Below are 23,736 nucleotides of genomic sequence, written 5' to 3'. Positions count from 1 at the left end.
AACTTCGACGTGTAGTTCTGCGCCTCGGCGAAGTACGGTGGCCGGGAGGTGGCAAAACTCGATTGTAAAAAGTTACTTGCCTATTTGTCGTAGTTCAAACTTAAATACAGCGACAACACGTTTAAAACAAATGCGTACAATATAAAGACAATATTTAGAATATTAGTTGTTTTACATATAACTAAGTTGGCAATTATAGTATAATAAAGTCAAATAGGATTTTAAGTTATCCGTGAGAATTTGCACAACACCTTTGATAAACATGATATCATAAAACATAGGTATTACAGGTAAAATATTTTAATACAGATTACAAACACGAAAATATTTAGCATTTAACTGATACAATTCATATCTATGTCTGTGTCGTAATGATCATATCAGGTAATTAGCCTGAAATGTTGAAGATCTTCTGGACAACAGCAGAGGGAAGAGAAAAGAACAGGAGGCCCAAAAAGATAACCGAGGTAATGCTGAGCAGGGTCACCACTAGCCCCACTTTAAATTGCCGCCAACACATGATGCAGGTCACCCGTACTGGACTCAACAGCCACGACAGGTTGGTGGTTGGACGACTGTGGTATAAAAAGGACAGGGTTATACAAATGACACCAATTGCAATCACACTGACACACACAAGCTATTTAAATAGGCAAAGACTGTACCATGGACTTCTAATGTTTTTTTAATGAAGCCATACCCAAACCACATTCTAACATACAATATTTAAAAAAAGAACACTGTTTAGTTGATGTATATACCAATTTAATCAAGAGAATATATTATATTAAGGGATAGTTTACCCAAATACTTTATTTCTGCAGAACAACCCCCCTTGACTTAAATTGCATGGACACAAAACCACATTTCTTTAAATATCTTCTTTTATGGTCCACAGAAGAAAGTCATAAAAAAGTTCTGTGCCACATGAAGGTGAATAAATCCTTACAGATTTTTGAATATTTTAACAAGATTATCTATCCCTATAACACATTCACAAGTTTAATTCCAAAGAGTTATGTACACACTTTTAAATAGGCGTGTTGCATAACCACAAAATTGTTCAATGTTTTGTATTGCAACCAGTTTGTTTTATTGTCTTCATTCTGACAAAAATAAATACATCAATATTTCACACATACAAGAATGAAAAATACACCCTTAAACAGGCTTAAATCAGTGCAAGAAGTCCATTGTTAAATGTACTATTAATTCAATAGAACAACAATAAATATCAAGCAAACTTAAAATACAAAAATGTACACAGCAAGCAAAATAAACATACAGTAGGGAATATAGAAATAAAAAAATCCAATTGTGTTATTTAACCCTAAATCTCTATATGTTTCTTTAAATCTGTGGTTTCCAGATCCTGTTATTGTTGTCCCCCAAAAACTAATTTAGTTTTGTCCTTAAAACATGTCTAATTAAAGCATTAAAATAATTTATCTTTAAATTTATCTTACTACATTGAGTATTTTGTGGACATGTAAAATATAAACTGTTAAGGGGCCACCAGGAACAGGGTTGGAAGCAACTGTTCAAAATCAGTAAACAACATTATCTTTAAAAGTATCTTGAATTCATAGTGCAAAAAGCAAGGCAAAGTGTTATCAAATTACACTAAATACTCAATATGTGACCCTGGATCACAAAACCTTAAGTAGCACTGGAACAATTGTAGTTATAGCCAAAAATACATTGTATGGGTCAAAATTATGGGGCCAAGATCTGGATATTAAGTAAAGACCACTTCCCAAGATTTCTTTTTTGTAAATTTCCTACCCCAAATATATAATAACATTTTAGCAATATTCAGCAATAAAAATGCCTGGAAGCACAGCTACAAACTTTACTCGCTGCTGTCCGCTCTTTGAGAATTACCAACTCAAGTTTAGTACCTATGTAAAGCTAAGAATTTCAGCTTTCGGGTTTCATCTACTCTCCACAATGTCATTACAGCGGTAAGCCAAAAGAGAGCGTTAAAAGAAACCTCTTTCTACATATCAACGGCCTGCTACATAGCTTCTGATTAACAACTTTCCAAGGGCATTTCTCAATATTTAGATTTTTTTGCATCCTCTGATACAAGAGTTTTGAATAGTTATATCTCGACCAAATATTGTCCTGTCCTAACAAACCATATATCAATAGAAAGCCTATTTATTCAGCTCTCAAAAAAATCTCAATTTCGAAAAATTGACCCTTAAGACTGGTTTTGTTGTCCAGGGTCACATATGAGGCTTGCAACCTTATCGTAGTATTTTTCAAACTCAAGCAACTTAAGTCAGTTTTAGACATGCTTATTGTGCTTTAAGCAGCAAGACATACAGTATTTCTAGACAATTAGTCTAGACAATGACAATAAAGTCCAAGAATCTGATGAAATGTAATGAATGTTAAAATGAACACTCTTATTCACAGTCCAATTTATTCAACAATTTCATACCAAAAATAGACACTCCCGTGCCACTTTCCTTTCTCTATATGACCAACAGAGATAAAGACTATTGCTCTTCTCATGGGCAAGACATGCAATTAATATTAATAAAAAGATGTTATGTTTAGAGAGTAACTATGTGAATGAGAACCTCTGGAGGTTAATGAAAAATGCCAGCACTATAAAATGTTAGAAGAAAAAAAAAATATTACAAGTAAGCCACATTTGAGGGGCAGGACATTTCTAAATAAACCTTCTACCACCTCTTTAGGCCCCCAGCAGCTTTTTGACCAGATAGCCTGGCATGCTGTAGAGAAACAGGCCGACCATGATCAACATCAGCAGAGCCACGATGATCTTGATGATGAGCCACTTGTAGCGGTTGCATATCAGATATCGTATGGCCTTCAGCGGACTCAGAAACCAAAGGAAGGTGGTGTCAGGACGGCTGTGATGGTGGACGTGTAAGGGGGTTGCAGGTAAGAGGCAGTGAGTTAAAAGGTGAAAGCATGAATGAAGGAGAAAGAGGAAAAGGTTAGTGGTTAGGACATGAATTTTCAAAGGTATACTATTCAATAGTCACTCATATCAGGCGAAAGATAGTTTGACAAACACAGTAGCAAATGGACTGCAGATTGAATAAAATTCATATTGCATTTAGAATAAACATGTCAAATCTTTGCCTAAATAAACAATCAGGGGCCAACCACACAGACCTAAGTTCAACATAGTACATATATGTGTGTAGTAAGACTGAAAATGGGTAAGAAAGCTAAAAAGAATGACAAAATGGAAAGGCTGTTGTGGAAAATGCAACAATTACCCACGATCACAAACTGTGACAGCCTACACTTCGAAATGTGCTTAAAGGTCACTCGGAGTAACAGAAAAAAGAGAAAACAGACGCAGTGAGGATGGGCTACCGGTGGTCTTCCCCTCTCTTCAGGCCCCTAGGAGTTTCTTGACCAGATATCCAGGAAAAGAGTAGAGGAAGAGACCAACGAGGAGGAGGAGGAGCAGCAGGGCCAGAGCCTTCAGGATCAGCCATCGGTAGTTGTGCCAAATGAAGTATCGTATGGACCTCAGAGGGTTCATGAACCACATTAGACTGGTGTCTGGACGACTTTATCCAAAACAGGAAAGGGATTGAAATGAAGGAAACGAACAGGAATGGGTAGGTGGTCACATGGAGGAAGGATGTGAAAGAGGAGAGTGGGAGTATTAAAAAGAGACATTAACAGCCTCAGAGGGGCGTTCTGCGGTGAGGAACACTTGATTTAACCACATTTTATTTGTCAGTGGTCGTGCTCTACCTGTAATTTCTTTAATAGAATTAATCCTTTCTATAGTACATAATTAGCACATCCTCAATGTACCATACCACTGAAAGTTGTTAGTATATACTGTATGTACGGTCTACTCTTATGGAAGAGAGACTTAAATATGTGAAATATGAATGAGACATTAAAGTGCTTCATGTCTGCTACAGTAACTGTGGGTAAACATGCGGCTAAATGTCTTACTTTGGTTTCTCTAGTGGCTCAGGCTCTTTGCGCCCAAGGCCGACTGGACTTTTCTCTGCTTCCTCTGCTGTCAGTAGATGGAGCTCTGCTTCCACTTTTCCCTGTGAACAGGATATGGATGGGTTTGGTGTTATTGGAGTAAACTCATTCTATTATTTCGGCACACACAACACATACTGACAAAGAATCATATGGTTGTCAATAACCATTTCATAATTTGCATTGTTCAACATTTTCACATCTGATGTTTAGATGTAAATTTTTAGCATGTCATTTTACTTACAGTGAGCTCAAATTCATCATTCTCATCTCGGGCCACAAAGGGCCACCAGCCCTTCACTCTCTTCTGTTTGAAGATGGAGATGGATGGTAGTTCTTGCTCTTTTAGAACCATGTCGAGAGAGCATTGCTTTGCTGTTTTTGCGCCACGGGGAAACTTATTTAAGTCCAACTCAATTGCTCCTGCAGAAAGCATGAAAAATGTTTTATGTTTCAGAATGCAACACACCAAGTGAGTTAATTGAGAAATAATGACACTTCCTTGAACTTCTCGTGGTTGAAATGTATCTCTGTACATGCAAATAAATTCTACTATCAATAACCAGTGTCTGAATTGTCCCATGCAATGGTTCATATGTGGGAGGAAGCTGAATAACTGGCTGTCCTGTGCTTTAAAAGACATTATCTTTTAAGGCCATAATTTAAAGTATATAAATTTTGTCTTTTTAATCTTTTAAAAGGAAAAACATGCCCATCATACCCAAGAAGTCATCTGCAGAGAAGTGATCAGCATCCCACACTTGAAGGGTCAGTCGAGCTGGAATCTTGTACTCTGTCTCGTCCCAGGAAAACATGGATTCCTTCTTGGAGATGACTATCTTCTCCTCAGCCATGAGATAGTCGAAGGGAAAGACAAAGCGCCAGTTAAAGTTTCCCTCCCCTGTCAAGGAATGATAGTGCACGTCTGTGTCCTGTTTATCCTCCTGCTGTCCTTTTAGCCAGCTGAACAGAAAAGGTACACATCAAGATAAACTCATGGTTCTTAAAGGCATCTTATAATAATGGCATAAACATGCAAATATATTAAAAGTGCATCTACACATTAATAACACGACGACGTGCATGCAATAGCAATTCTCATCTATTACCTATTGAGGTTATATATATAGGTTATACTGTATATCATTTTTTTTTAAATAAACTAGAACAGGATATTGCACAAAAAATCATCATTCACCGTGTCTACAACGGACGCAACGCGACTTGACAACCTGCTTCTTCTTAATGGGTTTGAACCGCATCCGGTATGGACAACATTTTAAATTATAATGGGTTCTAATCTGTTTTGTCGTGTCGCGTCCGGTGTGGACACGGTGTAAATTCCACCCCATGGTAATTGGAGTTCCCTAATATTTTTTATATGATTCCCTTTAAATAGTTTTTGCTACATTTTATGAACAGCAGGGTGTTTGCCATGCAAATAGACATAAATTATGCTTTCATGCAGTATTTGAGAAACATCGCAGTCCCCAAGACATTATAAAACCCTGAAAAAAATAACAAAATGGGGGTCTAGAAACCAGGACCATACCATTATCAATCATTCTCAATGACAGTTTGTACAAAATGTAACCAAATAGTCAATCCCACAGATTTTTGAATATTAGCTAGTAACATCATTGTGAATGATATGGTCTTGTTTAGGTGGCTTGATCTGTATGGAAGGCGGCGTTATATAATTAGTTGTGAATATAAGGAGGCGAGTGCAGATCTATAAGCAGGCGATGGGCGGAGATGTCGAGCCATGCGATCGTATCGTACCCCCTGACATAGATGTCAGACATCTTCTCTCCTGTCATGAAAGCATCGTCCTCTAGAATTACGTCATCAGTGTTCCAAATAATAACACGAAGCTCAAAGCTAGATCACAGCACAGCAATGATGTGGGGATGGGGAGGGGGATACACAAAAAAACATAAAACGCAACAAGACGAACAGATAAACAACAAAGGGAAAAAGAAACAAACAAAGAAATGTAATCGATTAAGAAAGCCACACATTTTTCACACACCTGCCCATACCTACCCCCTTACAAATATGTCACTTGACTTTTCCCCTGTGAAGTAATCATCGTCTTCCAGAATTACCTCGTCAGTGTTCCATATTATCACCCTGAGCTCATATCTGGGAGACGGGTGCAGGGGAGGGAAAAGAGCATGATTGACCATCCCTATGAGCGATACAAGGCAGTTTCTTATGCCTTGCTAGAAAGTGCCACAATCTTCAGAAACATGAAGAGATACTAGCCAAAAAAATAAATAAAGAGGAGCAAAAGAGCAAATGCCACCAGGATTGAGAGTGACATCTGTGGTTCCTTTGTGTTTTAACTGTCGCTGAAAACCACAGTAAGATCTCAAGAATTAAACATTTAGTATAATAAACAATTATGAAATACAGAGGTTATACAACTTACTGTCTAAAAGGTGAACACTAGCGTTTTTCCATCCCATGAGTACAAATAAAAAAAGTCTAGATAATGAAACAGTCTATCTCTTGCTTAAGGGTTGAATAATCTATGAAGAGGAATATCATCTCAGCAAGACTCATTTGTTAAAGCTTTCATCTATTTTTGTCTCGGTTCCTCACATATCAAAGCATTAGGATATCTTTTCTGTGCCCGGAGTCTTATGTAAAGGAAACCCCTGAAAAATGTATGTGGGTAGTGAACAAGTCAAGATTGCAGGTTTAAATTTCACGGAATGTTTAAGGAAAAAGTTGATGTAACTTGCCAGTGTTACTTTAAAATTTTCACGAATTTAATACAATTTTACATGACCCTGCACTGTGTGACAAATAGATTTTTTTAAGTACAAATAAGCCATATAGTCTGAAATACACGGAGCCCATAAAAGGTGGCATACGTATAACTACAGAATTAATCTGCTTCCTTTTGACATTCTTTTTTTGCATTAAAACATCGCTCTTCATATTGTTCTAACTGTTTTCCAAAAGCAGCTTATCCACAGGATATTGTAAAATGCCTCAACGTGCATCATTTCTGTCAGAGTATATTTACTTTCCATCTACTTATAATGTTGTGTCAATGTAGAAGGACTGTAGAGGAGTTTTTGTTAAATGGACAATGAGGGTTGTTGCTGCGCTTGACACAAGACTATAAAGTTGTAAAAGCGAGTGAAAATATCTTTTCGTTCCACCGCCAAACAACAACTTCAGGCAAACATTCTGTCTTTGGAGAAATCCTATTGAACTCGATAGCCATTTATAGTTTAAAAAATCACTACAAATGTATCCAATTTTTTAAATAGCTTCGATTTTGTTGACAAAAACGCTGTGAGAGTGTGGACGAAATGCTAAAACGTAGAGAAAAACATGAGATTTTAAATCAAAACGTATTAGTTGAAACAAGGTTGTAAACAGTTTTGCAGGACACAGTTTTTTATGTTCAATATTGTTTATAGAATAAAAATCACCAATCTGAAACTCCAACTTTTTTGTTGTGAAACAGCATCACCCACCTCTTTGGTTTGCGTGGTGATATGTCAATAGCTGGCCCCGGTGCTGGTACATCCATGGGAAACATGTCAACCCACATTTCAATTCTTCCCTGTAGGTTTGTGAAAATGAAGCAGAGGGAGTCACATCATCAGCGTGTTCATCAAGAATAAATTGAACCAACATCAAGGGACCTCTCCAGGGCAACCACACGGATATTTTGTTGCATTGTAAAGCACCTGCTCAATGCCTGGTTTGTCTGGGTTAAGAAGGGGCCTGGTCTCCACATGCTCAGGGACGAGTTTGCAACCAACACGTGGGATCTCCTCCCAGTGCTGCAGAGCAGTAAGAGCCAAGTGTTCTTCTGTCTGCTTCTTAAGACCTGCAGGCCAAACAAAACAGAAATATTTCATTATTGGATAGGAAAAGCAGCTACGTAATGACTTTATGAGAAGAAATCTAGGTCAACTCTCAATGCAGCAGATCAAGTCATTATGCAGAAAACTCCTGAAGCTTCTCAGAAAAAATGTTGCAAACGTCTCACCACTCTCATCTTCAATTTCTGTTGGGCCAAGAAAGACACGGTTTGCAACTTTGACCTTGCCACCGGGTCCATTGTGGGGCCCGTCCAATTTGCCGTCTTTGCACAGCTTAGCAAGGATCTGACTTGGCTTCTGAGGGTCACGCCACACATTGTAACCATGGCTAGATGTGAAATTAAAGCATAGTGAGATATAAAGATCTCAGTTCAAATGTATTGTGTTTCTATGCAGAAAAGAAGCAAATGGTACTCACACAGAGTAGTGAGATGCAATGCCACATGTAGCTCTGTGTTTGCTGTAGTATCTGTTCTCTAAATCAATCTTAGTTTCACCAATCAGGTCATCTGTTCCAACCAAATCCCAGTCATATACTGCCACCGTCAGCATGGACTCCATGGGAAACGTGGCCTCTATGTCAAATGATCTTTAGAGAAAGAAGAGGGCAGTTTCATATATAGTTTATCTGTATTGCTGGAACTCAGATAGAGGTTTGTTTTTCAACACTCTTGTACAGTAGCTTACTCACTTGCCAAAGACAGGATTCAGCTGCTTCGATATGTAGTTTTCTTTGTCTTAACCTCAGTCTTTCCCAGTCGGATGACTATGTAAGGATCTGCTTTACCATTTATGTCCGCAGGGTGCAAGTCTGTGGCCTAAGAGAACACATCCATATTGCTTACTTTAGTAGCAAAACTAACCCTACAACAATAAGTATACTTCAAGTTCATTTTGTATACTTAAATTAGTACTTAGGTATACTGAATTTGTAATGAGAACATTGATTTAATTTCCAAGTACTGTTTACTTTATGTAGGAACTATACTAATAACAACGAGCAGTATTCTTGTGTATAGTAAGTGTACTATTTCAATATTACTTGGTATGAAATTGGTGTACAGTCGTAAATTTTCATTTTACAGCTAGATTACAACAACGTTTTTGTTTGTACCACAACTACACCACAAGTGAACTTATAAGTATTGATATTTCAATACTTTCACAACAATTTTAAGTTTATTAATGTAGACTTTGAGATACACAGTACTCTCAGTAAAATATTAGTGAAGGTAGTGAGGAAAGTGAAAAAAGTAGGCTATTTAATCAAAGGAGTTAACACAACTACAAACCAAGTACACATAGAACACTAAGTATTTTGATATAATTGCGTACAAGTATAGCCATAAGTCTAGTATACTTCAAGGGACAGTTCACCCCCCAAAAAAATTGGTAGGACTTTATTTTACAGTCCTGTTTCCCATGTACATACTCACTTTAAATATAATAACTAGGTAATAACTATGTACTGTACTAGCCCTGAACCTATGCGTAAACGTTAACTCATTCCACAGTTGCCTTATACAACCCAGTACTTTCTTAGGCAAGTACACTGTAAGTACACCATGAGTAAACATACTGTAAATAAAGTGCAAACTAAAATCCATCATATGTCGTCATTTACTCACCCTCAAGTTCCCCTACCATGGAAGGAAAACTTATGATGCTAGTCAAAAGTGTGGCAGAACTGTTTCCTTTCCTCTTCTTTTGTGTTCAACAGAACAAATACCTTTATAAAGCAAATTTTCTGCTATGGTTGTTAATGGTGGCTGAGAACTGTTTGGTTAAGAGATCTCCTCCAAATATCTTTGTGTTCATTGGAACAAAGAAACTTATACAGATTTTGAACAACTTGAGGGCGAGTAAATAATGGCAACATTTTTGTGTGAACTGTTCATTGGATGAACAGTGTATTTTTAAGACATAAATAAAGCATAATTTTGAAGACTACATAAAAAGTAGTATGAATGTATACATTCTTTTAATGCACTTATACCACAATCAAATAAACATATATTTTTTAAGGAAAACCTAGTGACTTCAGCAAGTACTTACTCTAATAATATAAATCCTCATGAGAACATTGATGGGGTCATTGTGAGGGATACTCTGAAACATGCCCATGTTAGGATCAAATCCTGCATCTCTGGTGATCTCCTCAGAGAGTGGCAATTTATACATACAGAGGGAACCCTGGTTTATAGAGAGACAAAACATCAAAAACGTGATTATACTCAAAACCAAACTAGTCTGCTCTGTACATTTTACTTTACAGATGATGAGAAACCCAGAAGTTCTCTGACCTTGAATCTGCCCACAATCCTGTCATCATCAATCGCATTGTGGTCAACATCATCTCCAGCTTTCCCTCTGTATAGGTTGAAGGTATGGAGCCAGTCCTCAAAGTTATCAAATTCACTCTCCAGCTCTTTATTATACACCTGAGATGAAATTATAATAGGTACATTTTTTATGGAAATTACTGTAGATTACAGAGATACAGATCATAATCAGCCAGTTCAGGCCAATTTTACTATCCATACTATAAAGGGCTTTTAAACGGTAAAGTGTGTCATTTGTTACGTTAAAATTTTCATTATCTCATATCCAAAAATAGTTTCATTAGATTTTCTGTAAATATTCAGTGAAAATAAATAGGCCTAAATGAAAAACTATAAAAAATATTAATTCTGTTTTTGATTCATTTCGTAAAGAATACTGTAAAGACTAGAGGTCGGTGGCGCTATCAAAATAATGTTAAAGCTTTTTGTCTTTGAGACCAGCTCAACCCTTCCTTAAGAAATAACATGAATTTATCATTTACGGGATTATACATTTTTCTGACCGTTTGCTGGGAGTGCTCTTAGAAATCACAAACTTCAACTTTAAATCCATTTTCAGAATAACACAAGAATTAAAACCTCGTAATATTTTAAAACATTGTAAAAAGTACTGACTAGGAGTTCATCAACTTTAGGTTTTGGAGGCCGTTTCTCTGTCCCATCATGGTTCTTCTTTTTGTCCTTGGAGCTTTTCTTGTCTTTGCTCTTCTCTTTGAGTTTTGTGCCTTTTACGGAAAAGTCATCGGGTTTGATCTCTAGGAGGTTAGGGGTGAATGGTGGGTATGGATGGAAATGAGAAATGATTGAGCATGACATCTTTGATGCAAGTTTGAAGGGACGTTTGTCATGAACAATGATGTTCTTGCCATCAGTTGTTTTTATTGACAAGATTTCCCAAGTATGAATGATAAAAATAATTCAAATCGTTCATTTGTTAACAGTTACCAACTAAACAGACCTTGATTTTTAATAATAATAATAAACAGGTGCCTTTCATGGCATGAAAAAATACATAGGCTACAAATGGCTGGTTTACGCCAAAACATCCGATATTATGAACATGATAGGGATGACTGTGTACTTGACATTTTGCTAACACAACATGACTTTAGTTCTACTTATGAACAGCACAGCATGTCCATGCAAAGATCTCTGGTTACCTGTACTCTCCGCGGCAATCTCCAGATCTTCTTTTTCTTCTGCTTCAGCCAAAGCTGCCTCATGGGCTCTTAGGTTCTGGATTCAAAGAACATTTATTGTTATTAAACAGTACAGTATAAAACAGCATAAAGTATCAAACAAAGGATGTCTTATGACTCTTTGAAAGCTTTTCACCTCCATCATGGTCTCTATTGAAGCGAAGTATTTAGACCACCAGTCCAACATGCTCTCATCAGGTTCCTCTTCCTCTATTTCATCTCCCTTCTTTTTCTTCTTCTTCTTTTTCTCTTTGTCTTTCTCATCCTCGTTCTGTTCGTACATAGGATGCTTATTTCATTTGAAATGTAATATGGTCACATACATAATCTTCATTAATGAATCATATTTATGTAAGCTATACGTTCAAGCTAAACATTTTGTGTCCAAAACAAATCAAGACTCACCAAGTCAATTTTAACAACAGCATCAGTGGTCTACAAGGACAGGGACACACAAAACATAAAACAACAGATATAACATCTACAACAGATTGTGCACAAAAACACTAACATGCACTTAAATAAATACAGTAACAAACAAAGGCACAAAAACACTATTCAGAAGCGCATGTACTCACAGCATCCAGCTTGACTATTGTGTCCATCTTCTTGAAGTTTGGTTCAGGGTCCATATTGACCACAATATCACCTGAGGGATGAGAAACGGGGAGGGAATAGGAGCGGGAATGACACATCCCATTGGTGAGGGTCATGAGGCCATTAGCCAGTCTAGCTGGTGTGTGCAGGGTCATGTGATTCAGTTGGCCCAATACCAACACCAGGAAAGGACAGTAGACAAGAGGAAGCAAAAGACAGAAAAAGGATTGAAAGTCAGAGAAGCTGGAAAAAGAGGTAGCCTGTACCGTGATTTAAAAATTAAATCAACGTCACACATCAATGATCAATTGGTTGATCATTTTAAATTTTAGATAAAGTTTTTTACAGAGAAAGATTGATTGTGAAATGGAAAGCAGCTCCTTCAATGACTACAGTAAGTACTCATGACAGGTACCTGTGTGAGCCCAGTTATTTGTGGTCTTGCTGGGGGGGCTATAGATGAACTTGCGTAGGGTGGTGACGGCATGAGACCCCACCAAAGTGTATCGTCCAAATGCCCTGCAGTCCACCACACGAATGTTCAGCGGCGGATGGAGGAGCTCATTTTCTGGTAGATCCTGCAGCACAAGGTTACATGAGGTAACTGCTTAATTCAGTGATGAAATGATTTTTGAAATGTATGTTACGTTCTGCTTACCACTTCAAACGATTTCACCAATGTGCTGAAGTTTGGATTTTTCTTGTAGTTCTGAATAAGTGCAGATTGGACTCCCTTTCCTCCACACTCAATGTCCACTCTGGGTCTGTCTACCTGGGCCAGGTTAACTCTTTTGAGGTCCCTCAGACCCCAGAACAGAACCTGGAGAAGATGTTCATCTCAAAAACACTGATCCACAAAACAATGAAGCTGTTTTTGTTAATTTAATCATATATTGTGGCTTTCACCTCTATGCGATATCGACTGAGAACTGGTCGTATACCCAGCGGAACAGGCAGAATTGGTCCATGGTCAGAATCGGTCGGGCCATCAATTGGAGGAAGTGCTGCCCGTCCTGCTGGACCAATCTATTCAACAATATTTAAGAATTTACTGATTTATAACACATTTACTGATTTATAACTACTTAGTACACGGCTTGTTAGAATGGTTGATTCAGATAAGCCAGTCACGACATTTGTAGATTCGTTATTCCCAAATAACAACTTCTCAAAACTAATAACACACGGTAACCCAGTTGCAGCAAATCATTTTGACAACTTAGATATAAATATGTCTTTTAATTACATATATGACATTATATTTACCAAAGATTTAACCAAATTGCGAGTTCATATCATTTGAATTTTGTTTCGGACCTTAAAACCGAAAGTAAACGCGGAAGGTCTGCTGTCGGTAAGAATGAGCTAATAAAAAAATTTGAATTCACATTTCACGTCCAGTTTTTTTTCAAACGTGGAAAGTGGCCGTGTTATAAGCGGGAAAATTTACAATCAGCCAGCTAATATCATGAAATAAGCCCCTACAGTGTGATACAAAACCCTCCGCTATGTGTCTGGCTGCCTGTACATTATCCCTTACATAATAGTCTTCTACCACGTCTTTTGAAACACGAGACAGCCACAAATATAGAAACAGCAAAGAGAATGGAGTCAGTGACACAAGAATGGAAAAGAATATTTAAAGGGGCGAATTTGTGTATTGCACCTTGATTTGAGGAACAGCAAAGTCATGGACAGCAATAAGAGCCTTCCTGATCTCCTCATCGTCATAAGGAATCTGTCAGTGGGTAAGTGGATGAGTACAGAGGAAGGATAGAAAAGAGAATTAGGGTAAAATGAGATGATAAATGAGGCAAAAAGGTAAGAAAAGAGAGTGATCTGCCTGCATTATAAAGCAGATCATTTTTACATGAAAAATAAATTAAAAATTTGCAACAAGAAAGCCTTTTTGTGTGTTTGTGTGTGTGTGTGTGTGTGTGTGTGTGTGTGTGTGTGGTTCTTATGTTGAACGATTTTTCTTAAGGAACAGTTCGCCTTTAATGCATTTCTTCTATAATGTACTACCCTCATGTCTTTCAAAGCCAGTGAGAATTTCTTTTTTTTATTAAGTGCTACTCAGAGGTTTAAAAGACTAAACATTAAAGTCACTTTGAAAGATTTCAGTAGATTGATGCACTCTTTTTAGATTTCGACAGTCTCCACTCCCCGTCCACTTTATTTGTTTGCAAGAGCACAGTACAGACATTCTGAAAAATGATGGTGTTTTACATTTGGTCCCCACAGAAAGTACTGTAAGTCATACTGACAGTAAATGAATAATCACATAATTAAAATTTTAGGTGAACTGTCCCTTTAAGAAGTGGTTACAGCCATTGTGGTCCAGTCATACCTGCAGTAGTTCAAAAGCAGCCAGCAGATCTCCAGCAGCACAGTTTCCTCTGTAGATCTGATAGTACTCCAGCTGAGGTGGAAACCGTGGGGGCCCATAGTGTTCATCAACCATTTTAGTTAGCGGCTTTGCAAATGTTCGCCCAATAAACTCAGCTTTCCCCTGGATGCCACACAAAAAAAGTCATTTACAATCTTACAACACCAGGGGGCAGTATTAATACATTCCCATTCCCTTACACATAATGACCACTTTATTGCTGGGGCTTTAAGATCAAAGACTTAAAGATTCATAGCAGGCAATTTCTTATTGAGTTCCCATTGCTCATTTAAGATCAGAACCTTACAAATATTAACAAACTAGATCAAATATTTTTAACACCAACCCTCTGCCGCAAATGTTTTTTTTCTCCATTTCAATAAACCACACCAATGAATACTACAAGCTATATTTTTATGCAACTACTTTTCTACAACTACTCTACAAAGAAACACTATTAACCCTCTGAGCAAGGTCAACCAAAGGAATGCAAGAGGTAGTTTATGACCACGAGAACGTTTTTTGAATCACCAAATGAATCTCTCTCTCTCTCTTAGAAGGAAATTTTGAGAAGATTGAATCTTTTGTGGGTAAGGGACAGAGCCCCATCATACATCTTGCATGCTTTGCTGAATATGGCTATCTATGCAAACCCAGACTGGCCCAAGCGACAGCAGCGTTGAAATAAACGTTCACACTCTACTTAACCAAAAACGCCGTCCAGCAAAAAGGCAGGACCAAAAGATTATAAACAGGAACAAACATGAAGTCAGGACAATAGGGCACATTTTCACACTTATTGTAACACACAGATAGGATAGATAATGTCGAAACCAAATGTTGGATATTTATACTTAATCTGTGAGTATGTAACTTTTTGGCATTCTAAACTTACCACAGTGTCTTGGTCATACAGTTCAATGACAATTATTGGAGGGTCGTCGCGGAGTTCACTGGCTTCACCATAGAGCTCAACATTATCAAATACAAGCAACTGATCCCATGTGGGGCAAAGAGTCTCACTTAGAATCTGAAATACACACAGAGAAACATACACGACTGCTTTTTTTTTCTCAGTAAGATGTTATCAAAATCTTGTATTTTTTTATTGTGTCTGTAATAATTCGGTCCTCATTTTTACGAGTCTTGACATTTTGAATTTGTCACATCTTTATAAAAAAAAACTTTCACATTTAGGGCTGGTTTCCCGTACAGGGCTTAAAACTAGTCCTAGATTCGTCATGTCTCAAAATGCAAAGAAGTCATGTTTCTTATAAGGCATGTTTGTAATAACTCTGGCTCTGGTGTGCCAACTTTGCATTTATTTTTCTGTCATGTTTTTTTTTTGGTGATGCACCCACTTTAAGTTGATGTGCGTTTCATCATATTTAAATAAACATAAATGTCAATCAAATATAATACTATAATTTTAAATGATAATTATAAAACTATCTTATTACAGTATTGCATATTAGTATTTTTCGTGACTCTTTCAGAGATTCAGACGCACACTCACCTCTGTCACCTGGCTGTGGGTGGAGAAGAAAACCCTGGCAAATGGATCAGACAGACCACTGCTATCTGCAGCAAACAGACTGCGAGCCTGATACATGTGAGCTCTCAACTGAAACACCTGCTTCACTGCAAAATACAAATTGAACATCGGTTATCACAGACGTCCATGTTTTAACATAAATTGACAGGGTCCAACATGTACACCGCTGCTTGACATTTGCCATGTAACCCTTCAGAAACTGCATCATCAAAGACTAGCATATCTTAAATGAGAATGATGTAACATCCCATATTATTTTTGACAAATATAAAAGGAAAAACTGTGATATAATGATACAGTGACGAAAAAATATATACAGTACAGTTTTAACAACAAATAACAAAGTAACTTAATGTCAAGGTAAGAAATGTTTCAAGCTTTTTAATTGATCCGGCACTGGGAGTTACTGTAAATCAACCACTGTCTAGACCCTGTATATGCTTAAACCAATATTAAACAAAACTATTACACCATATTGGTGCATTAAATCTTACTGTTATAGACGAGGCTGATGGGAGGCACAGCTTGTATGCCTATTCCCTTTGATGCCTTGATTTCCTCAAAGCCACTGGGCAGGCCGTTCAGAAAGTCCTTCCTCTGTTTGTTCAGCCCAAGCCACAAATACATCTCTAATTTAGCCTGAACTGTCCAGCCAGCAGGCCCGAAGCCTTTCTTTCCAGGCAACTACAAACACCAAAGCAGAGCATTCACTTCAATAACATCCAACATAAATTTCATACTTTTAATTAACGCAGGTATCCAGAGGGACACTAATATGGAGTTACCCGAAGGAAAACAGCTTTAACTTTGCCACAGTCTTTGCCCATCTCTTCATCAACAATGGAAAAGAGGATGTCTTTGGAGGGGATGCGGGCATATGCAATGCGCTTGTTGTTGCTAATCATCCATATGAACACATCGGGGATACTGTGCTGGGGCTTAGAGAACACAAACAAGAAAAACGTTGAGCTGTGCATCTGCGAAGCTAATTGTGAGTTATGTGAAGCTATTTTCTTTTACCTCATCTGCCAAGAATCTGAGTCTTTGAAGGAAATTCTGCACAAGCTTGAGTTTGTCTCGCACCGTGTTTTTCTTCACTTGTGTGCGAATGGTCTTCGCCTGCTGACCCATACTCTCCTGTGAACAATAAAAACGCACAAATTACATTTACTGTAACATCCCATCAGCATTTCTCTAATATCCACATTTATATTATATGCAGTTATGGTGGGCGTACCATTTCCCTCATGAAGGACTTCAGCCTCTCTCGATCCAGTTTGGTTCTTCCTGCTTGATTTTGATCTTTGTTCGCCAGCATAACAAATCGGCTATGTGTTGAAGAAATGAAAAACAGTAAAAGCCTTTGATGTGAGAACGTTTAATAGATAGACTCTTTTAATTACACGCTGTTGGTTAAAGTATAGACTTTTTATGATGTGAAATCGATCGTAAGCTAATGAATGTGTTTTGAACATTTTTATCTCGACTGAGATTCTCTCACCTGCAGTTTGTGCTAAGTTCTTCTAACACACCCCTAAGTCTACGTTCTGGATATGCCTTTTCTGTTTTTATGATTTCTTGAACATCATTTAGACCCTCCTCCTGTTTACACAGATACACACACACACACAAATAACATCATGGTCAACATTTAATAAAAAATAGCAAATAAAAAAAGAAAAGTTTGTTGACATGTTAACGGTCAGTGAAAAGGTCAGAGAGATCTGTGCAGCAGACTGTAGTTTTATTTTAAGGAGGCTGACCAGTTTATCTGCTATCTTGTCCATGATATTGGAGTTGTAGAGTCGTCTCCTCTGGTCTTGCCACCAGCTCTTGATGTAAATACAGGGTTTTTTCTCAAAGTAAGGCAAGTGGAAATAATTTCTGAAAAGGCAGCAAAATAAATACTTTAGTTTCTACTTTAGTTCTTATTACAGACTTTCCAGAGCTCAGCAGCTATAATCAAAAGTGAACTGCATGCAATTCAAGTTTTCCTAATGATATAAGCGAGAGAACACCTGGATAAAGCCGGTAGCCACATTTTATCATTGCTAGATTATTTATAGATCTAATTTTAAAGGGTTACTCCACCCAAAAATAAAATTCGGTCATGAATTACTCACTCTTAAATTGTTCCAAATCTGTATAAATGCCTTGGTTTTGATGATCACAGAAAAATATACATGGAATTATGTTAGCAACAGTTTTTGGGAATCATTGACTATCATAGTATGAATGAACAATGATTGTGTTAATTCTTCCAAATGTATTTCTTTGTGTTCAACTGAACAAAGAAATGTATAAAGTTTTGGAAAAACTAGAGTATTCATTTACTCACCCAAATCTGTTTACCATTCTTTGCTCTATTAAGATTTTGCCCCCCCATAGACTACCATAGTAGGATAAAAATACTCAATTTTATTTTTTGCTCTGTTGAACACAAAAGAAGACATTTTGAAGAATGTAGAGCAACAAACAGTTCTGGGGCACTTTTGACAACCATTGTGTTCTTTATTATTATTATACTAATGGTGCAGAAATGATACTTCAGCTTTAAAACTCAACTTTTCTAACCATTCCTTGATAATTTTGCTTTTCTCATGTAATGACTACTGACCTGTCAGTTATAACTGGTTTCATAGGAGGTGTGGACGGCACAGACATCAAATCTGCATCATCATCTGCCTCTTCATCACTGGAGTTGTGAATGAGCTCAGACTCCTCTTCTTCACTCTCCCCTGCGTCCTCTTTCTTCTTCTTCGCTGATGTAGGTTTGCTCACTCCATCAATCTGGTTACCATAGTTACCTGAGTAGAAAATCGTGTCCGCATAGTTCTATGAATATACAGTTTATATTTTGATTTCTTTTCGAGTTCTGAAATGTATGAAGTACTCAAGTAAACCACACTACTTCAATGTTTATTGAAAAGCAAAAGTTTTCAAAAGAAAATATGCTTTTGGCTTCAGCTCACCAATAGTAACTTCAAAGCTGATTGGTTTGTCTCCAATTTTCCTGTCTATCATCGTGGCCTCCAAAAAGGACCCAAAAAGGAAAAACTCCTCCATCTTTCCTGTTGCGCTCTGTAAAAAGGTGAAGATGGTGTGATGATCAGATCTGCATCCAGACAGCAACATCTTTTCTGATCTACAATCTAAAAGTGATTTGTTATTCATTGCTATATCTTCAGACATAGGAGTTCCCAAAAGGGACTTCAGAATGTAAACTTAGTCTGAAATCATAATGACTCAGATGATGATAGCAGTTCAGCGCTGCAGTCTAACCCTTTAGGGCTTAACTCTGAACTGAAGCTTTGATCACTAAAACTTTCACTAGCTCAGACATTTTAGGCCATCACCAGCCCTCTTAGCTAAATTAACTTTCACATTCATCACCCTTTATCTGAAGTAACACTAACTCTAGTTGTCTACAGAATTGTGTTCAGAAATGGTCATACTAAATTATCTACAATAAGGAGTGAGAGAAGGTGAGTAAAGCCACTGTTTTTTTAAACAAACAACATAAATCTTCTATGATTTTCTTTCCAGTGTTGAATGTTCTCTGTTGAAACAAGATGTTTGGACAGGACTGATGGAAAGATTTAATTTTTAAAATAGCCAGTAGGCTTTAGTCTTATCACGGCTATGATGTGGTATCGGGAAGCATGAATAAAGCATTGAAAATCTGCACTGTGCAGGTTACTGAGTAAAACATTTTTTTGGTTATCAGTACTTTAGTACAGTGTTTCCCAACCCTGGTCCTCGGGGCACACCTTCCAGAATGTTTAATACATTCAAACATAATTTACAATGCTTAAATTAATGATTAAAAAAATTATAGAGGTGCAGCAACGTTGTCTCATGCATTCTGACTTCTTTACAATGTTAAACGTGCCGTCTTCTCATGCTTAAAATGGTCAACTTGTCCAAAACGAGTTGGGCATATTAAAGAGTATTTTTGTGCTCGATACACTCCCCCAGCGATTGTACAGGTTTCGGAAAGTTTTTTTCTAACATAAAAACTGTTTTGTAACAATTTTTGTTAGTCCCTTATTAGACAATTCTCCCGGAAAAGCATGCAGCACGCCAACGCGGCAACATGGAGAGCAGGAGGAGAATATACGCAGACGTCACTTTCACTTGTGTGCAGGAGAGAAAGAGAGAGCACATGTTCGCAAAATTCAGGTGTCTGTTTGTTCACTGCATTTGGGTGATATAAACTGTGGATATTACGCTGGATTTGAAGATAGTTTGAAACTGATATATGGAGTCGTCCCAGTGCTAAAAGATGCCGGACATGAACCGCATGTGGTGAGTGAAACTGATGTCTGTGTTTTGTTGACAATGTGCTATAGTTCAGCCTACCCCTCACCCCCACACACACAGTATGATTCTGGAAATAAACTTTTATAAATGTGATCAAATGAAATACTTTTCGAAGATACAACGTATGCAATACTACTCTATAGGTACTCAAGATTAATATGAAATAGGCAGAAACCCTGTTTGTTATGGCCACTTTAAAAACTTCATGTTGGATGTTGTAAAGTTGTTCAAACTGAAGCTGAGCTTTAAGAAGAATCTAAGGAGGCTTAGCAAAAATTTTACAACACATGCAAATATTATAGACATACAGTAGTTGGAACAATGACTACAAAACCTATTTATAACAGATAATACATTAGCTACAATGAGCTTTTTGTTTTTCAATGCATTTTTTGAATATGCAAATAAAACCCTATTCCCTGATATGGTGTATTTTGCTTTCAAGCCACATATTTTTGTCAATAAATACCTTAAACGTTAAGTGTTTTATCCATTTTGTACCTTACACCTCATATGTGGATGCTTTAATTAAACCTGATGGAGCAATAAAAGCAAATATTGTACAAATATGCCGCCATCACTTATAGATCACTTTTGACTACTACTGTAGATGGCCTTAGAGAAGTTTTTTTACACTTCTCCAAGTACAAACACTCAGAAAACTACTGTCCGGCACTACTGCATTGCCAGAATGATCACAAACTTGACCAATCGTGAGTTTTTATTTCTCTATTCCTCATGCACTGTAGTTTGGATCAACGCGCAGGCTTTCACATTTACAGGTTAGTCATGCTATGAAGGGCAATTTAGACTATTGACATCATGCTTTTGTTGAAACTAGCTTTTTGATCAAGTGTGATGATAAATCCTGCCCTTCAGCAAAATAAATTCTGACAATCAATATCCGGCCTAAGGGACCGAATAAAACCACAGACAGCTGGACACCTACTCACACATCTGCAATGACATTTAGTCTGTCGACTCAAAGCTTGGGTTTGTAATTTCCCAGCAGGCAGTGGATATTTTTGTAAAATCTGGACTGAGCTGTAATCAATTTGCCTTCGGAAGCAAGGTGTCAGAGATGAGTAGGTGTCAGGAGTTTTGGGCAATTTGGGGGGCATGGATTAGATGTGTGGTTTGGATTTAATCAAATATAACATGTAAAGTGAAAAATTACATAGATATATTATCGGAAATGTAATAAATCATTAAACTTTGAAAAAGAAAATCTCACCTCTGATATATTGGACACTGGTTCCACTTGTACCTCTGTAGAGCTCACGATCTCAGCAGACGTTGTGTCCAAAACTTCCACGGCAATGCTGATAAGGAGGCGTGCCCTGAAGGACACACCCTCCCCTAGCCCCTCGTTCAGATCCTGGTGCTCATCCATCAGGGTGTAGTTACGGGTAGAACCGTACATATTCACCCAGGCTGGCCCCATAGTCGGCAAGAACCCTGGGGTCAGATGAAAGAGAAGTCAGCTCTGAGTTTCATTAATTGTTTATAGATTAACTTCTTCAGTATATTTCTTAAACTGTTTTATTCAGACAGGCTGTTGGCACCTTTGTCTCCATCATTTGCAATCTTGCGTAGATCGATGAAATGGGTTCCTATGGCAACATCGTTCACCTTGTCTGAATCACGGATCTGAACTTTCAGTCGCCTACACAAAGGCGGGAACATCTCGGTAAAGGCTATTTGCTCGTTCCAGATAGGTTCATAGCTGCTCTTCTGAACCGAGGTTTTACCCTGTGTACATAATATTTTTTTTCAAATGTTCAGATTTTGGTGTAACATCTTACGTATTGATTAAAATTAGTGGTGGGCCGTTAACGGCGCAGTGAGACTCTTATCGCGCGATAAAAAAAATGTCGCCGTTAATCTATTCTCAAAGTTGGGTTTGGGAGCTGGGTCTATACTACGCAAGCTATGATGACTTTCACCTTGATATTTTAGCGCGGATGTATACCAGCTTAACTGCACTGTACGGGGCGAGAACGAGATTTTTCAACTTGCGTGATTCGCATCATTCGCGGAAGCAGAAGCCGCCTCATCATCTCATAACCAGGGCTTCATTCGCGTCCTTAGCGCCGCCTCATCATCTCATAACCAGGGCTTCATTCGCGCGATTCGCGCAGGAAGTAGGTCTATTGGCTCTTTGCATTAACATATAAATCACTCGCGCTTGACACGGTATTCGCGTTTGGTCTGAACACAACAAAACGTTACTGTGAAATTACCGCATCACACGTGACGTGCTAACATGGATGCAGCTATGAAGCCGCCGGGTTTGCTTCAGGGAATATTAATTTTTAAGAAGCTTCCCAATAGAAACATCGACAAGACTAAGGTTGTTTGCACCTTGTGCAATGCGGAATTGGTTTAAAAAAAACACTTTCTCTCAACAGGTAGTGGTCTAGTTTTAGTTGAAACCAGTAACTTTGTCTTGAGATCTAATGTATTATGGCTCCTGTATGACATATCGCTTGTTGCTCCCTCACTCTTTGTAAGTCGCTTTGGATAAAAGCGTCTGCTAAATGACTAAATGTAAATGTACTGTAGGAGCTCTTCCAGTCTCAAGTACCACCTAAACGCAAATCATCCCTTAGCTAATGCGGAAGTAAACACAAGTTCATCTTATTGAACATAATTTAATTTTCATCACCAATTATCATAGTAGAACAGCTTTCTCAAGCAGTTTGTGATTTATTTTGGAAACAGGAGATGAGCCCCTGGTCTAATGCGCCACCTGGCATGAGAAACCCGTTCTCAAAGACTTACTTTTAATCATTATTTGGGTAGCACACATATTCTGAATGCCTTCGGCAGAATTCAAATGAGCCATTTTAATCTTGGAATTAATCTAGATTAATCTAGATTAAAAAAATTAATCTATGCCCACCACTAATTAAAATACAATAGCACCACAAATTATGTTAGTAAAGTGTCTAAAAAAAAGTATGGGTGGCTAAAGATTGATCTCGTGTTGAATGTTTTTCAAGTGTTCCTTACCTTCTGCCCTGCAAATTGAACGAGGACATATGGGTCCACAAGGTCCCTGTTTTCTCCAATAAAAGCTTTTTTCACGTTGGCCATGATGCTTGTGTTCATTTTAGGCAGTCCCTCAGCTCTATGAATCTTAACATAAAACCGAGCCCACTGTCTCTCGGAAGGAACGCCCTCTGGTAACAGAAGATTCCTGTAATACATCCAGTCATGCATGCAAAACTAATGAACAATGCAACACTCAAAAAAAAAACCATAAACATTAAGAACAAAAAGTTTCCAACATCTAACAGCAAAATATTTGTACTCCAGAAGCATTTAAGGAACTATGGAATGATTTATTGCAATGGAATCAAAACAATCTAGAATTTAATGTTTGAGTTAAATCTATTCATGTTCTCTATATTAAGGTCAAAATCTAGAGTATGTATTCTATTGTTATTCTATCTAACATCAACTATTATTACTT

The 23,736-nt window shown here is 37.6% G+C and overlaps 1 protein-coding gene and 1 long non-coding RNA gene across 4 annotated transcripts in view; one reads left to right on the top strand and one right to left on the bottom strand.

Annotated features, from left to right (window-relative positions):
* The first annotated feature begins 20 nt into the window (after positions 1 to 20).
* On the top strand, positions 21 to 4,229 carry LOC130434980 (uncharacterized). Of its 3 annotated transcripts, none has more exons than XR_008908750.1 (5): positions 21 to 281; positions 385 to 559; positions 2,712 to 2,919; positions 3,311 to 3,701; positions 3,978 to 4,229. It is a non-coding gene; the product is annotated as an uncharacterized LOC130434980 (long non-coding RNA). The 3 variants fall into 3 exon arrangements; XR_008908751.1 differs by having other exon boundaries at positions 21 to 290; positions 3,311 to 3,614; XR_008908749.1 differs by having other exon boundaries at positions 21 to 290.
* The window catches only part of otofa (otoferlin a), a 51,094-nt gene continuing 28,434 nt past the window's right edge, over positions 1,077 to 23,736 (bottom strand). Inside the window, 36 exon segments of the mRNA XM_056765428.1 lie at positions 1,077 to 2,888; positions 3,964 to 4,064; positions 4,247 to 4,425; positions 4,724 to 4,965; positions 5,785 to 5,883; positions 7,500 to 7,588; positions 7,716 to 7,858; positions 8,021 to 8,181; positions 8,272 to 8,442; positions 8,545 to 8,593; positions 8,596 to 8,671; positions 9,909 to 10,046; positions 10,157 to 10,294; positions 10,811 to 10,950; positions 11,356 to 11,431; positions 11,531 to 11,665; positions 11,800 to 11,829; positions 11,973 to 12,127; positions 12,407 to 12,569; positions 12,650 to 12,811; positions 12,898 to 13,017; positions 13,658 to 13,729; positions 14,342 to 14,503; positions 15,276 to 15,410; positions 15,897 to 16,021; positions 16,430 to 16,619; positions 16,721 to 16,873; positions 16,956 to 17,072; positions 17,173 to 17,263; positions 17,437 to 17,537; positions 17,699 to 17,819; positions 18,553 to 18,742; positions 18,908 to 19,016; positions 21,493 to 21,716; positions 21,824 to 22,010; positions 23,274 to 23,460. Of these exon segments, the coding sequence (XP_056621406.1) occupies positions 2,708 to 2,888; positions 3,964 to 4,064; positions 4,247 to 4,425; positions 4,724 to 4,965; positions 5,785 to 5,883; positions 7,500 to 7,588; positions 7,716 to 7,858; positions 8,021 to 8,181; positions 8,272 to 8,442; positions 8,545 to 8,593; positions 8,596 to 8,671; positions 9,909 to 10,046; positions 10,157 to 10,294; positions 10,811 to 10,950; positions 11,356 to 11,431; positions 11,531 to 11,665; positions 11,800 to 11,829; positions 11,973 to 12,127; positions 12,407 to 12,569; positions 12,650 to 12,811; positions 12,898 to 13,017; positions 13,658 to 13,729; positions 14,342 to 14,503; positions 15,276 to 15,410; positions 15,897 to 16,021; positions 16,430 to 16,619; positions 16,721 to 16,873; positions 16,956 to 17,072; positions 17,173 to 17,263; positions 17,437 to 17,537; positions 17,699 to 17,819; positions 18,553 to 18,742; positions 18,908 to 19,016; positions 21,493 to 21,716; positions 21,824 to 22,010; positions 23,274 to 23,460 (4,912 nt within the window). The 3' untranslated portion in view covers positions 1,077 to 2,707.

This window comes from Triplophysa dalaica, chromosome 13 (assembly GCF_015846415.1).
Source record: "Triplophysa dalaica isolate WHDGS20190420 chromosome 13, ASM1584641v1, whole genome shotgun sequence".
Taxonomy (NCBI): Eukaryota; Metazoa; Chordata; class Actinopteri; order Cypriniformes; family Nemacheilidae; genus Triplophysa; species Triplophysa dalaica.
The sequence above is the reverse complement of the archived record's forward strand: the minus strand, read 5'-3'. Positions and strand labels throughout refer to the sequence as shown.